We start from the raw sequence: 19653 nt of genomic DNA on the forward strand, positions 1-19653 counted from the left end.
TTTCTGGTCTGATTATGCAAAGTATATGTATTGTAAAAAGATTTCAGTTAATGTCAAGATGGCGACGACCGAAAACCAAAACGAGACGACCAAAAACCAAGATGATGACGACCAAAAACCAAGATGGAAGTATTATATATTTGTGTATATATATTATATATTAGGCTTTTTTTTTAAGATACAGAAAGATAAAATCTCTTGTTTTATTTCTGGCATCATCACACAGATGATTTATAACCCTAACATAAAATGACCTTTAGCTATTCCGCTCCCTTATCCTGGAATACACTGCAAGCTAAGTTGAATCTGGGAAATCTGATTACTTTTGATGAATTTAAAACATTAATGAAAGACCTAAGTAGAGTCAATAGGGAGCTGTCTGTGTTTCTGAATATCTTCACTTGATTTGAATGTGTCTTGTATGATATTGTGCATTGCATGTATTTATTTTGCATTTGTTTTATGTTGTGGCGTCTGAAACTTTAATGTATGTTTAAATGCTGCAATGAGTACTACCTGGTTAAATAAAAAACATATTAAACATATCATATGGTGGTTATTTTGAGGAGCGAGCCCACAGCAACAAACAGGCCGCCGCTGTGGCTCAGTGCGCCCTGAGCAGCCAGAGCACACGGTTAAAATGAGCTCCCAAAAACCAAGAACGCAACGGCCAAAAAAAACAAGATTGGAAGACCAAAATCCAAAATGATGATGGCCAAAAAACAAAACGAGACGCCAAAAAACCAAGATGGGACGACCAAAATGGCGAACTCGAGGCTTCAAAACCGTAGTCCACAGACCAACGGGTGACGTCACAGTGACTACTTCCAGCACACAACTTCCCTTATAAAACCACAAATTAAAATTTTTACATTTATGTATTTATTTTTATAATTATTTATTAGTGGGTATTTATTTATTGACTGTTTTCCACAACCTGGCAACCCAAAAGTTGATCTTATTAATGCATCATCAAATATTATTATTAAGAAAGTGGTGTCATGTAGGTAATAATAAGTAACCTAACTGGAGATAGAAAACACTGAATGCAGTTTTATGAAAAACAAACTATAAAAAACCCTGATATACTAACTAAAATTATGGATATTTTATATTTGTATATCTATTATATATATTAGGCTTTTTTAAGACAGATAAAATGTTTTATTTCTTTATTTCATCACACAGATGATTTTATAACATTGAACATCTCGTATGGTGGTTATTTAGAGGAGCTGAGCAGCAGCAGACACGCATGCGTCCTGGAGCTCCTCCGTCGGGCAGCTGGACTCCGCTTCTGCTCCTCAGCGCTCCGCTCAGTGCGCTCCGAGCAGCCAGAGCGCACGGTTACAATGAGCGTCTCCATCGGTCTCCATCCGACTGAGAGCAAGAGACACAAGAACCGACCTCCGAGCAGCAGAGCCACCGACACAGACCGAGGATGCCCGGGGGAAAGAGAGGGCTGGTGGCGCCGCAGAACACTTTCCTGGAGAACATCGTCCGGAGATCAAGTGGTGAGTCCGAGAAGAGAGGATGCATGGGAGTGGGGATCTGGAGAGAGGCTAGTTTCTGGGGTTTTGGACCTGGACTCTGATGGAATACTGTGCGTCTTTTTACACCACCACGGAGGTTTGGTGGAGGATAAACCCCATACCTGCATTTCTCCTCCATGGATGGAGTTCACCACCTTTCTGAGGCTCTTATGTTTCAAATATGTTTTATTAGGAAGCATGTGCATGTCAGTGATGCAGACTTCTGTGGGATGTGCATAATTTTTTTTTTTATATATATCAACAAAAAACAGACAATACTGGGAACTAAGGGCAAAAATGGAGACAAGCAAATACAAAAAACATAAGTAGTGAAAGGAAAACAAAACAAAACATAAAGTGCTTCTACAGATCGTCTTCACTGATTTAAGAAAACAAGAATCTCAAGAATGGATATATGCATCAAACTAAATTATCAAAAAGACATAAGTTAACATCTTACAGAGTTAATGAAGCAGAGTATTGTCTGATCCTATTCAGAATACAGACACTGTAAAGCGTTAAAGTACTGGAATTACATCATCTGTAGAGTTTTATTTTCATTTGCATAACACTGGTTCCACTGGGAGTCCCAGTTTACGCACCACTTTACCGGATTAAATCACGTCTCCAGACTAAAAACAGCATTTTAAATTGAGGATTAAAAGTTTATTTTGCTCATTAAGTTAATAAACACTGACTCAGCCAATAAAGCTGATGAGCCATGTCATCCAAATATGATTATTATTATTATTTAGTAGAGGAGGGATAAACCACCTTAATGTTGAGCTCCATCATTATCTAACTAATACTGTAACTAATAAATAGATGCAACGTTATTCATCATCGCAATGTGTCCAGTATTACTCCTCCTTTTATCAGATAAGATAAGATAAGAACCTTTATTAATCCCCGGAGAGAAATTCAGGTGTCAAAGCAGCAAACAGAGTGAAACACAGGAGAGGTAAAGGTATACAAACATTATAAAAACAATAATAGAGATATAAAAGATACAGAGTGAATGGGTGAACATAGTGTGTGCAGTCCGTCAATACATAAATGTAATATGTACATATGCATGAGCAGTCTATAAAGTGGTGTATAGGATGTATGGTGTCAAGTGCGCCAGTGGTTAGAGTCCAAGATGGTTGCAGGTAGTGCATGTTTAAATGCAGATAGTGCATGTTTAAAAGCAGATAGTGCATGTTTAAAGGCAGATAGTGCATGTTTAAAGGCAGATAGTGCATGTTTAAGGTATCAGTATCAGGGTACAGTATATGTTTTAGTCTCCATCTGCGCTATGAAGTGCGCCGGACTTGGCACCGAGAATTAAGCGCTCTCTCCATCTCTCCTCTGATGAGGTTCCTGGATCTCCACAGAGAAGTTAATTGGTCGGAATGAAAGTGCGTGTTGTGGCTGAGAGGCGGTGCAGCCAGCAGAGTGCCTGTCTGTCTGTCTGTCTGTCTGTCGCGGTGTTTGTGTGTCTCCAGGACAGACAGACAGACAGACAGACACAGGGGACAGACACGGGACTGTTGTGCTCATCTCTTGAGGGAGTTTCAGCGCTAATTGGAGATCCATTGGTGTCTGTTATATTTTCTACCTGAGAAGTCACACAAGTAATTAGCTGGAATGGATGTGAAGAGCTGCTCTCAGATCAGATGCTGCAGCTTTTAAAGGGACTGTTTGTAAGAATCAGAAATGCCGTTAAGTCAACTAAAGTCAGCGTCCTGTTGCTGGCGCTTGTGCTCGCTCTACATAGACATGAACGAGCATCTCAACACAGTGAGGAGACACACGTCAGCTAAAAGCACAACATCACTCTATATTTCAGCTGTTTGGCAGTAATGTTAGCTGACCAGACCAAGGTCTCTCCATGAATCAATGCTGATCCTAGTGTTGGCTTTTCCTGCCTCAGCCTCCCGACCGCGGTGGGAGGGAGACACCGGCATCCGGTCAGAGACGATAACGTTTCTCTTCCTGCTTCAGCCTCCGGGACTTTGGTTGGAGACGATAACGTTTCTCTCTGCGGAGCCCCGTCACTTCACAAGACACGGGAAACCTCTGTTGGTCTGGAGGAGCTGCAGCAGTTATTTCTGCACAAACGTCCACTGAACATTCACTAGATATTCTCAGAGCTAAACTAACTCTTCTGCAGTGTGGAGTGAGCAGCATGCATGTGAGAGGTGGAGCGAGAACGAGCGCGGTGTGTGAGTGAAGGCAGGCAGAGGAGTACAGCAGAGACTCCGGTCCTGGAGACCAAAGCTACGGTCTCCCCCGCGTCCTCCAACCGCGGCCAACACTGTTTAACAGACGGGCTTCACTAGATACAACCAAGAGGTTTAGGTGCCTCTGTGTAGTTTGTGTTGGAGTCTTGTCTGAACAGCGTAGCCACACGACAGCACGCATATACGAGCGCGCATGGGAAACCGACTCGGTAGATTTATACGCTTACAAAGTTACAAACAGTCCCTTTAAGTTTTAGGAATCTCTGGGACAACATGGATGATATCTACAGTGGTTAGACATCAGTTACAAGGCTGTGTGTCTTTCCAAACTGCAGAGCCCCTCCTCCTTCATTTCTTCTTCTTCCCTTCTGCCCTTTCTCCTCTCCCCTTCTGTGTAATGATGCTGTGGGACTTGGGTCTCGTTACTATAAATGGCGTGTGGGGAGCCTTTTACATATCTGTGCCCAAAGGGTTCATTGTCTCTTAGATCATTCTTGAGTAACCGTGCGTGTGTGGGCCGATGAGAAACCAGAAATTCCAGTAGAGAAATCCCAAAGATATGTATGAGGTACTTTAGAAACTGTGTCTCCGTTCTGGCTGCACAATTATGACCAACATGATAATCACGATCAATACTGAGATCACGATCAATACTGAGATCACGATTATTCAATGATTTTAGGGACAAAATGTTTTTTCTTTTTAGCTCTGCTTTCTCTTCCATGTTCCCTTTCAGAACTATCACTCGTTATCCTATAAAGGCAAAAAGCCAACGATGTTGGAAAGCTAGCATAGTTTGAAAGTAGCATTGCCTCAGGAGCTCCGTCTAGACCTCGGGGCGTCACAAAGCGGCGGTATGTGATGAGTTTGTGATGAGAACGTGTTGGTTAGCACCGTTAGCTGCTAGATTGGGTTGAGAGCCGTGTGGAGACACTATTTATGCTCTGAATTTCAAATTTGGCATCTTTTTAAAGTTGAGTTTGATGGATTGTTGTTAACAGCAGTTCAAACTGAGCTCAAACTGAAAATACACCATCTCAAGTTCCATTTGAAGGCAGTATTAGTTCTACTTGTCAGGCTCTAAACTTTTCGTTGAGGGCTGTCAAAGTTAACGCAATAATAACGAGTTAACACAAAATCGTTTTAACGCCACTAATTTCTTTAACGCAACTTGTGATGTTTAGGTTGTAGTGGGCTCAGTTTTAAAGATAGAGTGAAGATACTGGTATCATATGAAACTAGAAAACCTGATGAATCCATCGGTACCAACCATGTCAGACTAGCTTGTTGGACGGAAAGCTAAATAATCCAAACTTGCGCTAAACTTTGGCGAGGAAATGTCCATTTTCAAAGGGGTCCCTTGACCTTTGACCTTCAGATCAGTGAATGTAAATGGGTTCTATGGGTACCCACGAGTCTCCCCTTTACAGACATGCCCACTTTATGATAATCACATGCAGTTTGGGGCAAGTCATAGTCAAGTCAGCACACTGACACACTGACAGCTGTTGTTGCCTGTTGGGCTGCAGTTTGCCATGTTATGATTGGAGCATATTGTTTTATGCTAAATGCAGTACCTGTGAGGGTTTCTGGATCAATATCTGTCATTGTTTTGTGTTGTTAATTGATTTCTAATAATACATATATACATACGTTTGCATAAAGCAGCATATTTGTCCACTCCCATGTTGATAAGAGTATTAAATACTTGACAAATCTCCCTTAAGTGTTCATTTTATGAGTTCAGTTTGAGCTGCATGTGTTAAAGTAGACGTCAGTCAGAGTGAATATTTCCTGAGTGTGTTAGTGGGACAGTTTTTCTAACGGTGGATGGAGGTTTGTCTGATTGCTGCAGCAGAAACATGTTTTCTCTTTGTTTCACCTGGGTCTTTTTCATTTTAGCTGTGAATGATTAGACCTGGAGTTAAAAGGTCTCATGTAGCCTCTTACGTTGAATGAGAGCTGCTAAATAATCTAGTAATAAGAGTTTGAGTCCCCCGACGGTCTGAACTCTGTTTCTGCTTCTGTTGCTGTCGGCCTTCAGGCGGCCCGACTGGTCGAAACCTCGGTTCAGCTAAGTAATTGGTTGTGATGAAAGAGGAGAGCAGAAAAGGTCAAGATGATTCTGTTTTTTTTGTGTGTGTTGTGTTAAGTCTTAGTCAGCTCTTTAACACCAAAGGGCACACAGGAGGTTTAAAACAAGACGGGGATTAATTTAACCAACTATTGTTCCTTTTGGTGCAGAAAAATACCTCATTAAAGGGAGTATTTGTAACTTTCAGAAATGCTTCTTAACAGCGACACCTGTGGCCGTGAAATCAACGAAAGTCAGCGTCCTGTTGCTCGCGCTTGCTCGCTCTAAATATACCTGAACGAGCATCGCTCAACACAGTGAGGCGGCACACGTCAGCTAAAACCACAATATCACTCTATATTTCAGCTGCTTGGCAGTAATGTTAGCTGACCAGACGAAGGTCTCTCCATGAATCATGATTTAGATCTGATCCTAGTGTTGGCTTTTCCTGCCTCAGTGCAGACTGACTTTTAACTTTTAGCAGCCGGAGAGAGCAGGGAGACACCGGCACCCGGTCGGTAACGAGACAATAACGTGTCTCTCTGCGGAGCCCCGTCACTTCACAAGACACGGGAAACCTCTGTTGGTCTGGAGGAGCTGCAGCAGTTATTTCTGCACAAACGTCCCCTGTACATTCACTAGATATTCTCAGAGCTACTAACTCTTCTGCAGTGTGGAGTGAGCGCGTGTTCACGTCTAGAGGTGGAGCGAGCTGAGCGAGAACGCGCGCGCTGTCTGAGTGAAGGCGAGCAGGCAGAGTAGGAGAGGCAGCGGCTACACGCGAACGCGCATATGCGAGCGCGCATGTGTCCCGACCCGGTACATTTATATGCTTAAAAAGTTACAAACAGTCCCTTTAAGTAATTGTTTGGAAACTGAGGCGGAGAGCAGATGAGGCTGATATTGTTCTGTGTTAATAGCTTACCCATAATGCACTGTGGTCTTGTGTGAATTATTCTGAAAACAACATTTCACACCAACAAGTTTGATTTAATGTCTGTTTGAAACAAAACCGTTGGAGGGATTAAATATAGAGAAACAACTTTCTAGAGGGACAGAGAATGTAAAGTTAGTCCTGTGGGTGGCGCTAGAGGAAAGGTCATACCGTTACTTAACCTCTTCTACCCGACGAACGCGCTACTGGGTTCGCACCAGAAATTGTATTTTTACTTTATAATATTTTTGATTGTTTTTATATTGAATGTACATACTTGACTTTGGATTATTTTTTGTTATCTTATTTACATTGTTATTGATTTCATTTGTTATTATCTCAGGTTTCCTTGATCAAATTTCATTATTATAATAAAACTACTCCATTTGGAGTCAAAATTGTACAATTTAGTTTATTTTATAATGTGCACAATGGTAGATTGTGATGATGCACAGGGTAAATGTCATAGCCAAAGGCTCCATTGTGTGCACAGAGCCTCCTGTAGTGGATATCAGTAGTATTTTAGAGCCATATTCCCTTTCAAGAGGTAGAAAACCCATTTGGCACACTTTAGAGAAATGGAGAGTCCGCCTGGTCCTATTCTGACTAAAACCTTTGTAGAATCTATGTGCTTTGTGTTATTTATATCTGCTTTGGCACAGTTGTAGTCGAGGAGTTGCTGAATGAATTCAGTGGCGTCTCTGTGTATGACATCATTGCTATAATGGTGTTATCTGCTGTCTAATCTAGAAAACATTTTTAGGCGAGGCGATTTTTCCTTTGGTTCATTACGATTTACGCAGGCATAGTAACAGTCACAATGTTACTGACACTGGGGGTGAATTCTCTGAGGTCTTATCTATCCATAGAGACCAAGATCATGCAGATAGACCTGCTAGTTGTGGAGCTATTCTTGATTTATTTTGGGTATGTCTGTCTAGGCGAACCACACCTTCCAGCACTCTATAGGGATAACGAGGTTAAAGGGATAGTTTGGATTGTTTGAAGTGTGGTTGTATGAGGAACTTATAGTCAGTGTATTACATATAGTAGTTGGCGGTAGGCACGCCAAAAGATCACAGGGGGTGCACCAGGATTTGTCTGCTCTGAGGTTGTCCAAATTAGATTTTTAAAATCATAATAACACACTTGCTGGATAATTCATACAAAAATCAGTGTATAAAACTATATAAAAAGATATTTTTTTGTTACTTGGTAGCAAAATCTAACAAAATATTCTGCTTCAATCCATATTTGTTGGCATTTAGCCTTTCAAAAACAACATTTTCACTGCTATTAGTTTAGCCTTCTGCTAACCGCAGCCAATGGCTCACGTTGGCTGCGTCATTTCTTTATATTTTTCATTACTGGAAGCACTTTAAGATTCGTCCTCATCACAGGAGGACGTCACTGTAAACTGCAGTGAACAAAGTTTTCTTGCAGCAGAAAAGACAGAAACTCGTGAGAGCACTGAAACATAAAATCCAGGTGGAAATTAGTCTAAAAAATCCAGATGGTTTTTCAGGTGAAAATGAGTAAACCAGTCTCTTCAATCTGCGGCTTCTCGCTGTCATCCTGTCAGCCTCCTGTTACACCTTCATGCAAGTTAATTAACATTAAATAAAAGGTCAGTGTGCACGCTTAGAATAGACTCGCCGGGTCTGAAATACCATATGTGTTTTTCCCAGTATTCGTGTGGTCATTATTGGAAGGTGTTAGACTGATATGCAGAACCGATTTTGTTATTTTATTAAGCATCAGATACACTCTGTGAGATTTTCCCCTGACTACAGCTAGAAAATCTTTTATTATAGTTTTTATATATCATCAGATGGCTGCCCAGTGAAATCAATGGAGTGCTGTTGGAGGGTTTTTACTCATCAGTCTGTAAAAGCTGCCAGACAGAGCTGCTGACACACCTTCAACAATTCATGCTACTGCAGACGTTTTAGTGTCTTTTCAGAGTCTAAATGCGGTTTCCTTCCTTCCCGCTGTAAACACATACTGCACGCTTGTGAGCTGTTGCATCCCGTCTTTTCATCCCTAAATTTTCCTCTTTTACCAGCCAACTATTTTTCTTTTTGGCTCTAACGAAGAAGAGTACAGCAGATTTGGCAGGAGTTGAAGGACTTTATCGTCAGTTTTAGCTCATTAATTACAAATTGCATTTACCGTTTGTATACGCTGCAGACCATCTTTTAAAAGCAGGTGATGGTTTTCTGACCTTTCAAGGAGCCGCTGGGGTCTCAGTTCGTTGTCTGTTTGCTATATATAACTAGCAAGTTGAACTTTACCTGTGGTACTGTAGGGAATCCATCCGTTACAGTGGACCCCTTTTGTGTTAGCAGTAATGAAACTAGAACAGGAAGTGCTTTGAAAAGTCTTCTTTGTTGGTGTGTTCAGCGCTTGTGGAATAACTCACCTGCAGGAAGTATTTTTAGGAACAAGGCTTGGCAATTCACATAATTGTTGTCCGTGTTTGTGTTCTTTTCTTCTTGTTGGTGATTTCAAGGACAACATCTGAGACTTCACAGTCAGTCGCTGGAGTCTTCTGGGGTTTCATTATACAGCAGCTGACTGTCAACACGTGAATGTCTGAGTGTCCTTAAACGCACCGAAAGGAGAGTTTGTTGAGGCCGTCTCTACCTGTGATGGTGTTGTCACACAGCGAAAAGCTTATTGTAGAGGATCATTTGGGTTTATTGCAGCCTGGATGTTAGTTATGTATGCTTGGCTTATCATCAGTTTTGATTAAGAGGTCACTGAGGTCATGTTGTAAGTAGAGCTGTCAAAGTTAATGCCATAATAACGCGTTCATGCAACGCCAAGCTTTACCTGTTGTGTTGGGAAAATCCTCCTCCTACTGAAGCTAAATAAACTCTTTAAAAAGCCTCTTGGATCTGCTGGAAAATGCATCGACACGAAGCTGGAAACAGGCTGTTTATCTGACTCTTTAGATACACACTGTATACAGCACGTGGTTCTCACCGGACAGAGACGCTACAAACGTGATGATCTTATAGACCATGATGCATTGCTGTAGATTAAACTAGCCAACAGGATATAAAGGAGTTAAAATGCAATATACACATTAATGCAGCAGTAATCTTAATCCAGAAACATCAGATAGATAATAGGAAAACATTGACACTTAAAGGGACTGTTTGTAACTTTTTAAGCGTATAAATGTAGCGGGTCGGGACACAGGCGCGCTCGCATATGCGCGCTCGCGTGTGGCCGGAGCCTCGTCTCCTCTGCCTGCTCGCCTTCACTCAGACAGCGCTCGCGTTCTCGCTCAGCTCGCTCCACCTCTAGACGTGAACGCGCGCTCACTCCACACTGCAGAAGAGTTAGTAGCTCTGAGAATATCTAGTGAATGTTCAGTGGACGTTTGTGCAGAAATAACTGCTGCAGCTCCTCCAGACCAACAGAGGTTTCCCGTGTCTTGTGAAGTAACGAGGCTCCGCAGAGAGAAACGTTGTAGTCTCGTTACCGACCGGGTGCCGGTGTCTCTCTGCTCTCTCCGGCTGCGGGCGGAGAGAGCAGAGAGACACGCTGCAAAGCCCTGCTGCCTCAGCCTGCACTGAGACAGGAAAAGCGAACACTTGGATCAGATCTAAATCATGTTCATGGAGAGACCTTGGTCTGGTCAGCTAACATTACTGCCAAGCAGCTGAAATATAGAGTGATATTGTGCTTTTAGCTGACGTGTGTCGCCTCACTGTTTTGAGCGATGCTCTTTCAGGTATTTTAGAGCGAGCAGAAGCGCGAGCCCGACGCTGACTTTCGTTGATTTCACGGCCACAGGTGTCGCTGTTAACAAGCATTTCTGAAAGTTACAAATAGTCCCTTTAAGTAAGGTTTTAATTACTTCTTCCACCTCTGCTTAGACCAGTCTAACGTATCTTTATACAATTTCTCCAGAGGTTAAGAAGCTTTGCAGCCTTTTATCTGTTTTTCATATTTGATGCTAACGCGCTGTCTCTCTGTCCTCCTGTCCGTCCATCAGAAACCAGCTTCCTCCTGGGAAACGCCCAGATCGTGGAGTGGCCTGTAGTTTACAGCAATGACGGATTCTGCAAGCTGTCTGGCTTCCACAGAGCTGAAGTCATGCAGAAGAGCAGCACATGCAGGTAAAACATTTTGTGGTTATATTTTGTGTTATTGCTGAACATTTAATCATTATAAATATGCACAATTATCGTTGTTTAATGCATTGCAAAGCAATTTTATTTTCAGTGTAATGGAGCGATAATGACTCTTTAGTCTTGTTGCTTTATTATAATTGCCCTCACAGCGTAACTAAATATGCAATCATTTTCATGTGCATCCTACTGAATCTATAGTAGTCTTATTTAACTCCTGGGTTTATGTGTTTTTAATGCTTTAAATGCTTCATTTAAAGCAGAACTAATAAAAAAACCGAAATATTTTTACTTTATGAGTTAAAACCACACCAAGAGTAGCCATGAGTCATCATGTCCTTTTTAAAGTGCTCCATTTATCCTGCAGAAATCACTGAATATGTCCTTTTTTTTATTCAGTTTCATCCATTATTAAAGCACAGTGTGAAAGAGAGAGCGAGTGAAAAGACCAAGAAGTGACAATCTTTTGTACCTTCCTGCTTCTGTCCCGCCGTAGTGATCATTAGAACCCCTCGGTGCTGCTCCGGAGAGCTGTTTACATGATACTAACTTCATTTACTGCTTCAAAGCTACTTTATAATATGCAAGAAAAGTGTGGAGCTCAGCAGAGTCACACTGTAACAAAAAAATAAAAAAGCTATCTGGCATCTCCACCGGCTCTAAAAGAGAGAGGGAGCGATGGCACGGCGCTCAGTGAGAGGCTGAAATGAATCCAATTTCGCGCTGCCAGGGGAGCTCTGCCCGGTCCAGCTCGAGGACGGTGTCTTGCTCGCCTGTCAGTCAGGACGTTTTTAAAATTTGACTCCAAAGGACGACTCCTCTCCTCCGGCGCCGTTCAGATCTGACCGGAGGTGACGGCCTTGACTAGCCCGGAGGCTAAAACGGCTCCCTCAGATGCCGAGCTTAAGAGAGAACAGGGGACACGCTGAGATTTATTCGTCCACTCCCCTGCTGCTCTGGGCGGAGGAGGACACTGAGACCGACAGTCCACTCAGATATGACACCGAGAGGACAGAAGAGCCCACTTAGAGCTTAAACTCACAGGCTGCTGCCAAAGTGTTAGAAGACGGAGGCTCGTTAATGGGGCCCAGTGACATTTGTGATCTTTCGGCTGCGGTACTATGACTTTTGGTGCAGACGTATTGACAATTCACATAATGAGACAAAGGTTACAGCAGGTCACATGCACTGTAGTGCAAAGGGAAAAACAGATGATGCTATAAACTGGTGGTTCCCATTCCCAACAGACATAGAAGGCCAGGACTCTCTCTGCTATTTTATGCATTTAAACTGGGGCTGTCAATTAATATTGATAATAACACGTTAACGTTAATTTGTTTTAACGCTACAAAGCTCTTTAACACATTAACAGAATCATATTTTGGAGGTTGTAGCAAGCTCAGTTTTAAAGCTAGAGTGAAGATACTACATCATATGAAACTATAAAACCTGATGAATCCATCGGTACCATCCATGTCATACTAGCTTGTCATGAAGGAGATTAAATAACGCTCCAAACTTATGCTAAATTTTGACGAGGAAAAACTGGCATGGCTGTTTTCAAAGGGGTCCCTTGACCTCTGACCTCCAGATCAGTGAATGTAAATGGGTTCTATGGGTACCCACGAGTCTCCCCTTTACAGACATGCCCACTTTATGATAATCACATGCAGTTTAGGGCAAGTCATAGTGAAGTCAGCACACTGACACACTGACAGCTGTTGTTGTCTGTTGGGCTGCAGTTTGCCATGTTATGATTTGAGCATATTGTTTTATGCTAAATGCAGTACCTGTGAGGGTTTCTGGATCAATATCTGTCATTGATTTGTGTTAACTGATTTCCTATAATAAATATATACATACATTTGCATAAAGCAGCATATTTGTCCACTCCCATGTTGATAAGAGTATTAAATACTGGACAAATCTCCCTTTAAGGTACATTTTGAACAGATAAAAAATGTCTGCGATTAATCACGATTAGATAATTGAATCAATTGACAGCCCTAATGAAAACAACAATCTGTACACAATATGATCATGATATGAAAATAATCATTTAAAGTCTGCTCTGTGTGGGAAGACAACATAGAGCGCCATAGGGGCGTTAGGAGTTGGCTCCGTGTTCACTACGTCATCGCGGAGGATTTCCTTTCAACCAAGGACTTAACCATTGGCATATTCTTATTTATGAGGCTGTTCTTCGTCTCCTTCCATCTTACAGATCTAATGTACATCCTACAAAAAAGAACAAGATGTTATTGTCTTACTAACTGTCCCTAAAGCCAGGACTGAACTGGATAAAAGGGTGTTTAAGTATGCTGTGCCCTCAGCTTGGAGTCAGTTGCAAAATACAATATCTGGCTGTAGTTGTTTTTCAGGCATTTTCCATTTTTATTGAGAGGACAGTGGATAGAGTCTTGGAAAGGGGGGAGAGAGAGAGTGGATGCGGAAAGGGCCACAGGCCGGATTCGAACCCGGGCTGCCGCGGTCAGGACCAAGCCTTGATACATGGACGCCCGCTCTACAAACTGAGCTAACCCAGGCGCCCGGCTGTAATTGTTTTGAATGTTGAGGAATGTCTTTTCATTTATATTTACATGTCTATATGATTTATAGTTCTGTAGTTTTGTTTGTTTTTATATCTGCCACCGTGTTTTGCTGCTGCCTGCCTGTGTTGACCAGGACGCTCTGGAAAAAGAGATTTATTTTACTCCTGGTGAAATAAAGGTTGAATAAAATGGGTCACAAGTTGAATCTGAGGGGCTACGAGATGATTAATGTGATAGGAAAGAAGGAAAACATTATTCTGCACACGTTTTCTTCTAATCTTTTTTTTTTTTTTTTTAATAAAATATGTATTGGTTTTACCTCTTTGGGCCTCAAAACAATCTGAGAAGATTTGAAGGGGAAATGAGTCTTTGGTTGAACTGCTCACAACTCCGTAGATAACGTGTGACGAGGGACCACCGCTACGGTTTAGACGCTACAGGCAGCAGCTGATATTCATTAAAGATGAGCCCTCTTGCTTGCCTAGTGTCCCAAAATACCCAAATTTACTGTTAATATTTAGAAATTTAAATGTGGGATAAAACTGTGCAAGTTCAAGCAGGAAGACGATTATCATTCTAGTTTGATCATCGTCTCTCTGCGGGGCTCTGCCGGGCTTTCCTCTCAACCTGTGAGCATCTGAGCTGGAGGATATTTGAGATAAGACGAACCCGTTTCTTCGTCTCTCTGCTGTAATTGCAGTCTGTGCTGCTATAAATCGATGTAGTAATCAGCGGGGTTAAAGTCTCTTTATTGAATAAGGCATCTGCGTTCCTCTTCATTTGTAGTATTTTGTGATTTATGGAGTGATAAAAAGAGAAAATTCCCTCTGTAAGAACCTTTGACTCTAATATATCAACAAAATTAAACAAGAATTCCGAACCTGTTTTTATCCAATGTTCAGAGTTCTGATTGCATAAAAAGTTTTTTTATTCAGATTTTATGCATATGGTGGCGTGTTCTTATATACACTCACCGGCCACTTTATTAGGTACACCTTGTTAGTACCGGGTGGTCTTCATCTGCTTCAAGGTTGGACGTGTTGTGCGTTCAGAGATGGTATTCTGCATACCTTGGTTGTAACGAGTGGTTATTTGAGTTACTATTGCCTTTCTATCATCTCCAACCACTCTGCCCATTCTCCTCTGACCTCTGACCTCTGACATCAACAAGGCATTTCCGTCCACACAACCCCCGCTCACTGGATATGTTCTCTTGTTGGGACCATTCTCTGTAAACCCTAGAGATGGTTGTGCGTGAAAATCCCAGTAGATCAGCAGTTTAATACTCAGACCAGCCCGTCTGGCACCAACAACCATGCCACGTTCAAAGTCACTTAAATCCCCTTTCTTCCCCATTCTGATGCTCGGTTTGAACTTCAGCAAGTCGTCTTCACCACGTCTAGATGACGTAATGCATTGAGTTGCTGCCATGTGATTGGCTGATTAGCTATTTGTGTTAACAAGCAATTGAACAGGTGTGCCTAATAAAGTGGCTGGTTATATCACAATATATTGAATGGTAACCTCTGTATCACGGTACGTATCGTATCACCAGATTCTTGCCAATACACAGCCCTAGTTTTGTATCTGCGTTTTGGGCACCCCTTGAAGTGGGAGGAACTTTTTTTGGTATTTTTGCACTTGGGAGATCAAATGTGACGGCACTGAAAGGGCAGCCGTGTTTGGATCCCTCATCCATTTTTAAAACACCCATGCGAGCTGCAGCCACATGAGGCTGGTTACATTAGCAGAGAGAATAATGACAGGCTTTTTCCAGATGGTGCCTGGTGATAAAACACTGGGAGATATATCTATAAAACCTCTGTGTTTGTTGTTTGTGATCTACACGAAGAAAACATATTGCAACGGTATTTATTTGCACCTCTTTCTTTCTCTGTGTGTATGTGTTAGTCCTTGAAGACACTGCGGCTGTTGGGAAAGAAAGTAATCACTCAGACTAATTATATTAGCACAGATTAAAATGTCTTCAGCCCTTTAAGGAATAATTACAACCATGCCAGGAAATGCAGGCTGCACCAATCAGAAACCAATCCACGATCCTTCACTGTGAGCACAATTTATGCTGCTGCACCAATTCACTCTAAAACAACCAAACATAAAACCTAATGGAGCGCTTCATTATGGTCAGATAACAGATAGACAATGCCGTTAACAAACACGTGTGATCTACTGTAACACAGGGACAGAGGTTAAAGGGTCAGCTCTGTATTGATCTGTTTCTCATATCGTCTGTTTCCTTCTCCAGTTTTATGTACGGAGAACTGACGGACAAGAAGACCATCGACAAAGTCAGACAGACGTTCGACAACTACGAGTCCAACTGCTTCGAGATCCTGCTGTACAGAAAGAACAGTGAGTGCTCACTTGATCCATCACTTCACACCGTCACTTCACACGAGGATACAAAGTGAAGGCTGCAACTAACCACCATTTTCATTATCAAATAATCTGTTGAGTGATTTCCTTAAAGGGACAGTGTGTAGGATTTGGTGCCATCAGGTGGTGTGGTTGCAGAGTGCAACCAACTGAATCCTTATATTGTATAGATTATATGAGATGTATAAGATGATATTCAATTTCTGCTAATAGATCCCCCGAAACGCGCTAAAAAATGATGCTGAAGGGGTACCCAGCGCCTTAAAAAGCGGCGTCAAGGGGACCTGACGAAGCGTTCGAATGTGATGAGTTGGGAATGAGAACGGGTAGAGAAGAGACCTATTCAGACAAATGGCTCGTTTCTCTCTGCAGTTTCTGAGCAAAGCTTATTTTAACTTCTCTCTTGTGTCTACATTATTATTTTAACCCTTTCCCATTCTGCCCTCTCTTTTTAGGGAAGTAGGAGGGGATGTTCAGGTGTAGATAAATAGTCAACAGTAGATGTCACATAGAAGTGGTGAACATCATCTGAAAGCTGGGAACCTGAAGATTAATTTGAGATGCTGCTCAGCACTGTGTCAAGTTGTTCTAGTCATAGATCAGAAATGAATAATGATATAAGTTTGTGATGGTCATCCCAATGCTCCATTATGTCTCATAAATTGTTGCAACAATTTTTTGGGTTGATACCATTTGTTACACAGATTTGGTGCTAAATTTAACCATTTTTTACCACTGGAGAATTGATAAAAATGATCAATAATCCCTCAAAAATTCCACATTAAGACACCAAGACCTTGAAGAACACCATAGAAAAAGCTATGCTGTGATTTGGGATCAAAAACTTTTGACATTTTGGAGATTTCTGCAAGAATTGCATTTTCGGGCGATTGGATGGCGAGCACTTCTGTTGTATAAACTGGTCTCTAGGTCTCTAGTCTGATCCATCCATCCTCTGAATGCTCTAGGTCTCTAGTCTGATCCATCCATCTTCTGAATGCTCTAGGTCTCTAGTCTGATCCATCCATCCTCTGAATGCTCTAGGTCTCTAGTTTGATCCATCTATCCTCTGAATGCTCTAGGTCTCTAGTTTGATCCATCCATCCTCTGAATGCTCTTGGTCTCTATTCTGATCCATCCATCCTCTGAATGCTCTAGGTCTCTAGTCTGATCCATCCATCCTCTGAATGCTCTAGGTCTCTAGTCTGATCCATCCATCCTCTGAATGCTCTAGGTCTCTAGTCTGATCCATCCATCCTCTGAATGCTCTAGGTCTCTAGTCTGATCCATCCATCCTCTGAATGCTCTAGGTCTCTAGTTTGTGGCTGTAAAGTTTCATGAGGCTGTGATTATCCTAGAGGTCACCACAGGTCATTTTATACAGTGAGGTCAAGTTTCAAATAATGGTCTCACTAACATCATCACACATGAATACAGTTGGGCTCATTGGATCCACAAGAGTCTCAGCTTTACAGTGATACCCAATTTATGTAATTCAAGACTGTTTAGGGACCCCAGTATGCAGAAATATTCAAATACACTCGTGGGAGACTCGTGGGTACCTATAGAACCCATTTTCATTCACATATCTGGAGGTCAGAGGTCAAGGGACCCCTTTGAAAATGGCCATGACAGTTTTTCCTCGCCCAAAAGCACCTTGTTCAAACTATAATTTGTATTATTCATATATGTTAGAGGACGGCTGAGTTTAAACCACTGCTAATATTATATGCCGGATAATGGATGGATGGATGGATGGATGGAGGTCAGATGAAACCTTTATAGGGAAAATGATGAATGATTTAATAAATCCTAATGTAAATGAAGTAAAAAAATATGGATGAAATAAAACTTGAACAGGCCAAGAAGAAGGTAGAGAAATAGCTTCTTGTGTCCAGTCAGTGTGATAGAGCAGCAGCAGCAGCAGAGTGAGCAGAGTGAGCAGTAAATCCTAAACCAGCAGCGTTGGTGAGCAGCACAATGGACAAAGTGTGCAGACAAAAATAGTCCCGAATGTTCCCGTCTCCCAGGAGTGATCATCTACTACAGTATGAGAGCAGAACGCGAGGCGGCGGGGAGGGAGGAACTGTAAAATATGAAAAGATCAATTCTAAAATGGCTCAAATTTGCTGACAAATCAGGAGAACGGGGCCCTTATGGAGGCTGGGTATATAAACGAGATGGACGATGACTACGAACAGAAAATTACGACGTTAAAGGTGGCTCTCCTGAAAGGCTGCGAGGAGGCAATAAAGTCACAAAAACCTGAGCGCGTTCGAAGTTCTAGTGCGCAGAAAGAACAGTGAGTTCCCCTAAAAGTGATGACCCATAATTAACCTTGTGTTCATGGACAGTGAGGAGGAGGAGGATCAAATTGTTCTTTTATGAGGATTATTGGGTACAACAGGTGACGTAGTTGTGCTGTAAGTACAAAATGATCTGCTCTGGAACAGCTCGTTGTTCATTATGTTCACCTCAAAATGTCATCTAACAGTTAATTTAACATGATTCATGATAAATAGGGGTCCCAATTCACAACGACACAGTAAGTCTGAGCACATTTTGAGTACGCAGTGTGCTTATGCTGGAAAAGTGACAGAATAAAGTTCACTTAAAGGGACTATTTGTAACTTTCAGAAATGCTTCTTAACAGCAACACCTGTGGCCGTGAAATCGGCGAAAGTCAGCGTCCTGTTGCTCGTGCTTGTGCTCGCTCTACGTAGACATGAAGGAGCATCACTCAACACAGTGAGGCGACACACGTCAGCTAAAAGCACAATATCACTCTATATTTCAGCTGCTTGGCAGTAATGTTAGAGACCAGACGAAGGTCTCTCCATGAATCAATGCTTATACTTTGTTTGCTTCTCCTGCCTCAGCGCAGGCTGAGGCAGCGGGGCTCCGCAGCGAGAAACTCGTCTCCCTCCGCCCGCAGCCGTAGTGAACAGGGAGACACCGGCACCCGGTCGGTAACAAGACGGTAACGTTTCTCTCTGCGGAGCCCCGTCACTTCACAAGACACGGGAAACCTCTGTTGGTCTGGAGGAGCTGCAGCAGTTATTTCTGCACAAACGTCCACTGTACATTCACTAGATATTCTGAGAGCTAAACTAACTTCTGCAGTGTGGAGTGAGCGCGCGTTCACGTCTAGAGGTGGAGCGAGTACGCGAGAACGCGCGCGCTGTCTGAGTGAAGGCAGGCAGGCAGAGGAGCGGGGACGCCGGCCACACGCGAGCACATATGTGTCCCGACCCGGTACATTTATACGCTTAAAAATTTACAAACAGTCCCTTTAAAAAAAAATAAAAACGTACGGAAGAAATAGAAGAAGAAATTGAAGAAAACGTAGAAGAACAATAACCTTCATTCCCACAATTACCTTATCGCTATCTGCCAGGATGCTCCTCGCTTTCTTCCTGAGTCGAGGGCTTTTGGGGTTTACCAACTATTTTGCCTGCCATTGACACAATCCGAGACAGTTTATTCTTATATCTACGGTTTAGGTGACCTTACCGGGCAGGAAGGTGAAAGGTTAAAACACTCCCGAGGTATTTAAAGTGTTCCACAGTTTCAACATGTTGGCCATCAAGTGAAACTGGCTCTGTGTTCAGATGTTGTTTTGTGCAGCACATGATTAATTCTTTTGTCTTGGCCACATTGATTTGGAGTTGGCTAGTGTGACACCATGTCTGAAGGGCTGTATTGTGGGCCAGATAGGCAGCTTCCATTTGACGTGTTTTGGTCAATCACAGATCGGCATGACAAAAATGAAATGCATTGATTTGATATAAGAT

At 42.2% G+C, this 19653-nt stretch overlaps 1 protein-coding gene across 4 annotated transcripts in view; it reads left to right on the forward strand.

The window, feature by feature from the left end:
* Positions 1-19653, forward strand: part of LOC141783772 (voltage-gated delayed rectifier potassium channel KCNH5) — a 178619-nt gene that overhangs the window by 14319 nt on the left and 144647 nt on the right. For 3 of the 4 annotated variants that reach the window (XR_012597354.1, XM_074661259.1, XM_074661261.1), the window contains exons 1-3: positions 1250-1514; positions 10775-10898; positions 15729-15835. Coding sequence is in view for 3 of the 4 variants with exons in the window: in XM_074661259.1 (XP_074517360.1) it covers positions 1442-1514; positions 10775-10898; positions 15729-15835 (304 nt within the window). In the remaining variant the exon portion in view is untranslated. Of the gene's footprint in view, positions 1-1249; positions 1515-10774; positions 10899-15728; positions 15836-19653 lie in introns of those variants that run through there. The other variant, XM_074661260.1, reaches the window with a different exon arrangement.

Source organism: Sebastes fasciatus, chromosome 15 (genome assembly GCF_043250625.1).
Source record: "Sebastes fasciatus isolate fSebFas1 chromosome 15, fSebFas1.pri, whole genome shotgun sequence".
In the NCBI taxonomy this organism is placed as follows: domain Eukaryota; kingdom Metazoa; phylum Chordata; class Actinopteri; order Perciformes; family Sebastidae; genus Sebastes; species Sebastes fasciatus.